General features: G+C 49.2%; 1 protein-coding gene across 1 annotated transcript in view; it reads left to right on the top strand.

Moving 5' to 3' along the window:
- The first annotated feature begins 2,742 nt into the window (after positions 1–2,742).
- ghsra (growth hormone secretagogue receptor a) overlaps positions 2,743–8,316 on the top strand; it is a 30,047-nt gene continuing 24,473 nt past the window's right edge. Inside the window, exon 1 of the mRNA XM_067994544.1 lies at positions 2,743–3,705. Within this exon, the coding sequence (XP_067850645.1) occupies positions 2,925–3,705 (781 nt within the window). The 5' untranslated portion in view covers positions 2,743–2,924. The remainder of the gene's footprint in view (positions 3,706–8,316) is intronic.

The raw sequence follows: 8,316 nt of genomic DNA, 5'->3' as shown, positions 1-8,316 counted from the left end.
CCCAAGACAGGCTGTAGCTGGGCTAGTGCTCGATGCTTATCGGTGAGGGGTACGAGACTCTGGTCCTGCTTCACTCACTTTCCGTCGTGATTCTCGCAGACTGACAATTTCACACAAAAAAAAACCAGGCGTTTGTTTAGTGTTTTAATGGATTCCCGTTCCCACCCAGAGTGAACGCAGTAAACTGGATCAACTATTGCACAAAGCCAGTTAAAATCTGGATAAAAGGTTAAAACAATCTTTCCTACTTCAGCACAAGGGATTAGTTTATCATTAATGGCAGCACAGATGATTTGAGGTATTTACTATTTAATTATTGCTGCTTGTTTGTTGCTTTTTCGATGTTTGATTTTAACTTTTATCAAAAAGTTTATCATTTGATCAGTTACTTTATTTATTATTCTTGTTTATTACAATTATTCCATTGCTGTTTGATTATTGCTATTATTTTTATTACAGTTGCTTACTATCTGATTATTGCTCCAGTTTGTTTACTTCATTTGTTACAGCAATGAAACTGAGCAGAGTTTGGGCTTTGCAGTAAGTCGCTCTCTGTCTGTCTGTCTCTCATCCTCCCTGTATCACCCTCTCTGTCTGTCTCTCACCCTCCCTGTATCACCCTCTCTGTCTGTCTCTCACCCTCCCTGTATCACCCTCTCTGTCTGTCTCTCACCCTCCCTGTATCACCCTCTCTGTCTGTCTCTCACCCTCCCTGTATCACCCTCTCTGTCTGTCTCTCACCCTCCCTGTATCACCCTCTCTGTCTGTCTCTCACCCTCCCTGTATCACCCTCTCTGTCTGTCTCTCACCCTCCCTGTATCACCCTCTCTGTCTGTCTCTCACCCTCCCTGTATCACCCTCTCTGTCTGTCTCTCATCCTCCCTGTATCACCCTCTCTGTCTGTCTCTCACCCTCCCTGTATCACCCTCTCTGTCTGTCTGTCTCTCACCCTCCCTGTATCACCCTCTCTGTCTGTCTGTCTCTCACCCTCCCTGTATCACTCTCTCTGTCTGTCTGTCTCTCACCCTCCCTGTATCACTCTCTCTGTCTGTCTCTCTCTCTCCCTCCCTGTATCACTCTCTCTGTCTGTCTGTCTCTCACCCTCCCTGTATCACTCTCTCTGTCTGTCTGTCTCTCACCCTCCCTGTATCATTCTCTCTGTCTGTCTGTCTGTCTCTCACCCTCCCCGTATCACTCTCTTTGTCTGTCTGCCTCTCTCCCTCCCTGTATCACCCTCTCTGTCTGTCTCTCTCTCTCCCTCCCTGTATCACCCTCTCTGTCTGTCTCTCTCTCTCCCTCCCTGTATCACCCTCTCTGTCTGTCTGTCTCTCTCCCTCCCTGTATCACCCTCTCTGTCTGTCTGTCTGTCTCCCTCCCTGTATCACCCTCTCTGTCTGTCTGTCTCTTACCCTCCCTGTATCACCCTCTCTGTCTGTCTGTCTCTCTCCCTCCCTGTATCACCCTCTCTGTCTGTCTGTCTCGCTCCCTCCCTGTCTGTATATCTTGCTTTGTCTCTTTGTCTTTCACTTGTTTTTCTTTCTCTTAGTGTTTCTCTCGGTTTTGGGACCCTGCCTCTTTCTTACTCTGGGTCTCTGTCTGTGTCTTTCTCTCTGCATATCTGGGTCTGTCTCCATCTTTGTCTCTAATTCTTTCACTCTCTGTCTTTCCCCATCTCTCTCTGCCTTTCTTTCTGTCTTCCTCTGTATCTCTTTCTTTTTCTCTGACTCTCTTTGTGTTTCTATCTCTCTCTGGGTCTCTCTCGACCTCTATTTCTGTCTTCCCTTCTCTGTCTCCCCCGGTGTTTCTCTCTGAGTCTGGTCTGGTCTCTCTATCCATTGCTCTGTGTTTCTCTCTCTCTCCCTCTCCTTCTGTCTCCTTCCCTCTCTCTGGTTTTTCTCCCTCTCTCTCTCTCTCCCTATCAGTGGGGATGTAACTTCAGCCCTGACTCTGTTCAGGATTTGTTTAATTTCATGATCAGATTTTTTTTTTGTAAATAAGAAGTTGTGGGAATTGCAGGGATTTTCTACTCGAGCGGTCCGATAGGGTACAGAGCCCAGGGAGGAGGCTGGAGCTCCCTCACCGGAATGGGAGCGGGTCCGGGATTGGGAGCGGGAGAGGGTTCAGGTCCCGGGAGTGGGAGTGGGTTCGGATCCCAGGAATGGGAGCGGGTCCGATTCCGGGTCCCGGGAGTGGGAGAGGGTGGAGGGATGAATGGGATTTAAAAATAAAATGAATGAACGGTGTGACAAAAAGGAAAATAACAGAGAGGGAGATAGAGATGGATAGATTGAGAGGTAGAGAGATATAGATAGACGGAGAGATACGAGCGAACGAACTTGCAATTATACATAAATGCAATAAAATTATAGACAGAGGCATAGATGGATATGCAATAATATAGACCTGCAGAGAGAAAGGGGATAGGGAGTGAGCGAGAGAAGAGAAAGAATGAGAGGGAGAAAGAAAAGGAGATAGAGGGAAAAAGAGGAATAAACGTATGCAGAGAAAAGAAAAAGGTAGAAAGAGAAAGAGATAGGTGCAGAGAAAGAAAGGGGGAGTGAAAGAAAGAAATGCAAAAAGATAGGAAGAAAAAGATGCAGAGTGGAGAGAGAGATAATGAGTGATGCAGAGAGACAGAGAGTGACATGCGATGCACAGCAGACCAGGTCACTAGTTGGATTTGTACTGCACCAGGTCCTAATGGTCATCTCCCTCTGACCCTCTGCAGGTGGAATGTGGGCTGAAGAATTTCCCAGCCCTGGGATTGGGGAGGATTCCACGCTTCCCCCGTTAAGTCGGCTGCGTTGTCCTGTCTCCCTTGGGTGCTGAGATGGTGAGAGGCTCTGCTAACCATCACTCGGAGTCTGACATTGCAGGCAGAGTTTCTCACAACGACCTCAGCCCCACACCCTAGCAAATCCGCCATGTCCAACCACTCCGACAAGTTGAACTGCACAGAAAACTGCAGCCACGATCAGTTTGACTACTTCGGGGATTATGATGACGACCTGGCCAACCTCTTCCCGATTCCCATCTTGATCGGGATAACTGTAACCTGCATTCTGCTGGCATTGATTGGGCTAAGCGGCAACATCATGACTATCTTGATTGTGTCAAAGTTCAAAGACATGAGAACCACAACCAACTTCTACCTGTCCAGCATGGCCTTCTCAGACCTCTTCATTTTCCTGTGTATGCCCCTGGACTTGTACAGGGTTTGGCAGTACAAACCCTGGAACTTTGGCGGGTTGCTCTGCAAGCTGTTCCAGTTTGTCAGTGAGAGCTGCACTTACTCCACGATCCTCAATATCACGGCACTGAGTGTGGAGAGATACTTCGCCATCTGCTTCCCGCTCAAGGCCAAAGTGGTCATCACCAAGGGCAGGGTCAAAGGGATCATCTTTTTCCTCTGGTCAGTGGCCTTTCTCAGCGCTGGGCCCATCTTTGTCTTGGTTGGGGTCGAGTACACCAACGGAACCGACCCCTTACTGACCAACGAGTGCAAGGCCACCGAGTACGCGGTCAAGTCGGGGCTTCTGAACATCATGGTATGGGTGTCCAGCATCTTCTTTTTCCTGCCTGTCTTCTGCCTTTCGATTCTCTACAGCCTAATAGGGAGAAAGCTGTGGAGACGGAAAAGAGAGTCCATCAGACCGAACATCAACAGCAGGGAGAAGAACAACAAGCAGACAGTGAAGATGTTGGGTAAGAGAAAGCTGTTGGGGGGAGAGAAAGAAAGGAACCTGCATTTATATAGCGCCTTTCACGACCTCAGGATGTCCCAAAGCGCTTCACAGCCGATTCAAAGTGTAGTCACTGTTGTAATGTAGGAAACACAGCAGCCAATTTGCGCACAGCAAGATCCCACAAACAGCAATGTGATAATGCCCAGATAATCTGCTTTTAGTGATGTTGATTGAGGGGTAAACATTGACCATGACACTGGGGAGAACTCCCCTGCTCTTCTTTGAAGTAGTGCCTTGGGATCTTTTACATCCCCCTGAGAGGGCAGACGGGGCATAGGTTTAACTTTTCATCCAAAAGACGGCACCTCTGACAGTGCAGCACTTCCCCAGTACTGTCCTGGGAGGTGTCAGCCTCGATTATGTGCTCAAATCTCTGGAGTTGAACCTACACCACTAAGCCAAGGCTGACACCCATAACCATGACAACATTTAGGACCTCAAAATATGTGTCTCATTGTACCTAAGGATGTTCTGACATATGAACGGAAGATTGGACTGTTTATATAACTGCCGTGTGACACTAGAATGAGTTAAATTGGCCTTGGCTCCTAATAAACTTATGTCACTGAGAGCCTTCAGTTGCTTGTTCAACGCAAAAACATTTGTTGCACAATCCTTTAGAGTTGGAGCTGATGTGAGCAATTCACTGTGTTGCTGGGTACAAAGATCTTAAAGGAACATCACCATCGCTGAAAGATTTAGCGGTGTGGCTATATTTAAAAAAAAATTCATTCTTGGGATGTGGGCGTCGCTGGCGAGGCCGGCATTTATTGCCCATCCCTAATTGCCCCTTGAGAAGGTGATGGTGAGCCGCCTTCTTGAACCGCTGCAGTCCGTGTGGTGAAGGTTCTCCCACAGTGCTGTTAGGGAGGGAGTTCCAGGATTTCGACCCAGCGACGATGAAGTAACGGCGATATATTTCCAAGTCGGGACGGTGAGGGGAATGTGCCACTGATGGTGTTCCCATGCACCTGCTGCCCTTGTCCTTCTAGGTGGTAGAGGTCGCGGGTTTGGGAGGTGCTGTCGAAGAAGCCTTGGTGAGTTGCTGCAGTGCATCCTGTGGATGGTATACACTGCAGTCACGGTGCGCCGGTGGTGAAGGGAGTGAATGATATGTGCACAATGTAATCCCCGAGTCAGTGAAATTATTCGAGTCACTGAGCATGCCTCCCACAAACAAAATATATAATATATTTTAAAAATTTGCACATAAATCACAGCTGAAAAACTTCTTGTGTTGCAGCGTATTGGCTGCAGCATCCTCTCTCCCACAGCCTCCCCTCTCCCACAGCCTCCCCTCCCTCCCGCAGCCTCCCCTCTCCCGCAGCCTCCCCTCTCCCGCAGCCTCCCCTCACCCGCAGCCTCCCCTCTCCCGCAGCCTCCCCTCTCCCGCAGCCTCCCCTCTCCCGCAGCCTCCCCTCTCCCGCAGCCTCCCCTCCCTCCCGCAGCCTCCCCTCTCCTGCAGCCCCCCTCTCCTGCAGACTCCCCTCTCCCGCAGGCCCCCTCTCCCGCAGACCCCCTCTCTCACAGACCTCCCCTCCCGCAGCCCCCTTTCTCCCGCCGCCCCCCCTCTCTCCCGCAGCCTCCCCTCTCCCACAGCCTCCCCTCTCTCCCGCAGCCTCCCCTCTCCCGCAGCCTCCCCTCTCCCGCAGCCTCCCTCTCTCCCGCAGCCCCCCTCTCCTGCGGCCCCCTCTCCTGCAGCCCCCTCTCTCGCAACCCCCCTCTCTCCCGCAGCCTCCCCTCCCGCAGCCCCCTCTCTCCCGCAGCCTCCCCTCCCGCAGCCCCCCTCTCCCGCAGCCCCCTCTCTCCCGCAGCCCCCCTCTCCCGCAGCCCCCCTCTCCTGTAGCCCCTTTCTCCCGTAGCCCCCCACCTCCTGCAGCTTCCCTTCTCCTGCAGCACCCCCCCTCCTGCAGCCCCCCGGTGTTCTCCCGGTGTCCTGGCCAATGTTTATCCCTCAACCTACACCTAAAACAAATGATCTGATCATTATCACATTGCTGTTTGTGGGATCTTGCTGTGCTCAATTTGGCTGCCGTGTTTCCTACATTACCACAGTGACTACACTTCAAAAGTACTTAATTTGCTGCAAAGTGCTTTGGGACGTCCTGAGGTTGTGAAAGGCGCTATACAAATGCAGGTTCTTTCTTTTCTCTGCTTCAACAATGGTTTGTGGCAGCAAAAGGGTTAATACTTGTGCTAAAATAGTGTGCAAAGAAATATCATATAAACATATTAACGTATGTTCACGCACTCTGGCAACTGTACTTTCTAGGATCAAGCTACACATCTGTCAGACTCTCCCTGTGCAGCCCAACCCTTCCACCCTTCAACCAAGCAAGAGGCACTGGAGAAGGTGCAAAAAAGATTTACAAAGATGATACCAGAACTGAAAGGTTATAACTATCAGGAAAGACTGAACAGGCTGGGGCTCTTTCCTCTTGAAAAAAGAAGGCTGAGGGGTGACCTGATAGAGGTCTTTAAAATTAGGAAGGGATTCGATAGGCTAGACGTAGAGAAGATGTTTCCTCTTGTGGGGGGAGTCCAAAACTAAGGGCCATAAATATAAGATAGTCACTAATAAATCCAGTCGGGAATTCAGGAGAAAATTCTTTGCCCGGAGAGTGGTTACAATGTGGAACTCGCTACCGCATGCAGTGGTTGAGGCGAATAGCGTAGATGTGTTTAACGGGAAGCTAGATAAACACATGAGGGAGAAAGGAAGAGCAGGATATGTTGATAGGGTGAGATAAAGCAGGGAGGAGGCTCGTGTGGAGCATAAACACCGGCATAGACCAATTGGGCCGAATGGCCTGTTTCTGTACTGTAAAAAATTCTTTGTGAAAGCTCCAGGGATTTAATTGCCTCCGGTAGCTCACAATTCTGCAGCTCTTTGTTCTTTATTTTAACAAGCAGGAGTTCAAATGGCTGTTCAAATAATGCAGAAAGAATTATTAAACAGACATATTAAGCCATGAATAACCAGAAGAAATTATTCCCTACAATGTAGTTGGCCACCTGTTTCTGTCAGTCCCGGAAACTTTAAAACCCTCTCAGATTTTGGGGGGATTAACGGGTAAACGATGTCATTACTGAGGAATTTCAGGGACCCGGTCAGGCATCAAAAAACCATGGGTTAGATACAGAGTAAAGCTCCCTCTACACTGTCCCATCAAACACTCCCAGGGCAGGTACAGGGTTAGATACAGAGTAAAGCTCCCTCTACACTGTCCCATCAAACACTCCCAGGGCAGGTACAGGATTAGATACAGAGTAAAGCTCCCTCTACACTGTCCCATCAAACACTCCCGGGGCAGGTACAGCACGGGTTAGATACAGAGTAAAGCTCCCTCTACACTGTCCCATCAAACACTCCCGGGGCAGGTACAGCACAGGTTAGATACAGAGTAAAGCTCCCTCTACACTGTCCCATCAAACACTCCCAGGGCAGGTACAGTACAGGGTAGATACAGAGTAAAGCTCCCTCTACCCTGTCCCATCAAACACTCTCAGGGCAGGTACAGCACGGGTTAGATACAGAGTAAAGCTCCCTCTACACTGTCCCATCAAACATTCCCAGGGCAGGTACAGCACGGGTTAGATTTACCTACGGTACCACCACCATTTGTTCTAATAAAGTGTACTTTAACAAAAAAAAACGAATTCTTTGATGAACTTTGTTAAAGCCCATTATTAGTGGAGGCTGAGGAGGGTGTGCTGTGCTCAGTAGAGGCTGGGGTGAAACTACCCCACACTGAGTTTGCAAAGCTCCCTCTGCACTGTCCCATCAAACACTCCCAGGGCAGGTACAGCACGGGTTAGATACCGAGTAAAGCTCCCTTGACACTGTCCCATCAAATGAATCTACCTCGATCATTAATTTTGGTTCCTGTTTGTTTTCCTGATGTGAAGCTAATAACATTTCATTCAGAAATTGTGTCAATTTAGGAAAAGTGAAATCGATAGTCAGGGCCCATTAAACACAATCGCAGCCCCCTGTCTCCATTCACCCACCTCCAGGAATCCGGCACAAGTCATTTCATTTATTTTCAAGATCTGCTGGCTGCTCCTTGAGTCTAATCTGTCACCCATTTTTTGTGGTGTTTATAGTGTGGGGACAGGAGAAGGCCATTCAGCCCCTCGAGCCTGTTCTGCCATTCTATTAGATCATGGCTGATAATCATAGAATGGTTACAGCACGGAAGGAGGCCATTCGGCCCATCGAGTCTGTGCCGGCTCTATGCAAGTGCAATCCAGCTAGTCCCACTCCCCCGCCCTATCCCTGTAGCCCTGCAAATTTTTTTCCTTTCAAGTACTTATCCAGTTCCCTTTTGAAAGCCACGATTGAATCTGCCTCCACCACCCCCTCGGGCAGTGCATTCCAGATTCTAACCTCTCGCTGTGTAAAAAAGTTTTTTCTTCATATCGCCTTTGGTTCTTTTGCCAATCACCTTAAATCTATGCCATCTGTTCCTTGACCCTTCTGCCAATGGGAACAGTTTCTCTCTGCCTACTCTGTCCAGACCCTTCATGATTTTGAACACCTCTATCAAATCTCCACTTTACCTTAACT

Source organism: Heptranchias perlo, chromosome 13 (assembly GCF_035084215.1).
Source record: "Heptranchias perlo isolate sHepPer1 chromosome 13, sHepPer1.hap1, whole genome shotgun sequence".
Taxonomy (NCBI): domain Eukaryota; kingdom Metazoa; phylum Chordata; class Chondrichthyes; order Hexanchiformes; family Hexanchidae; genus Heptranchias; species Heptranchias perlo.
This window is presented reverse-complemented; position numbering and strand designations above follow the sequence as displayed.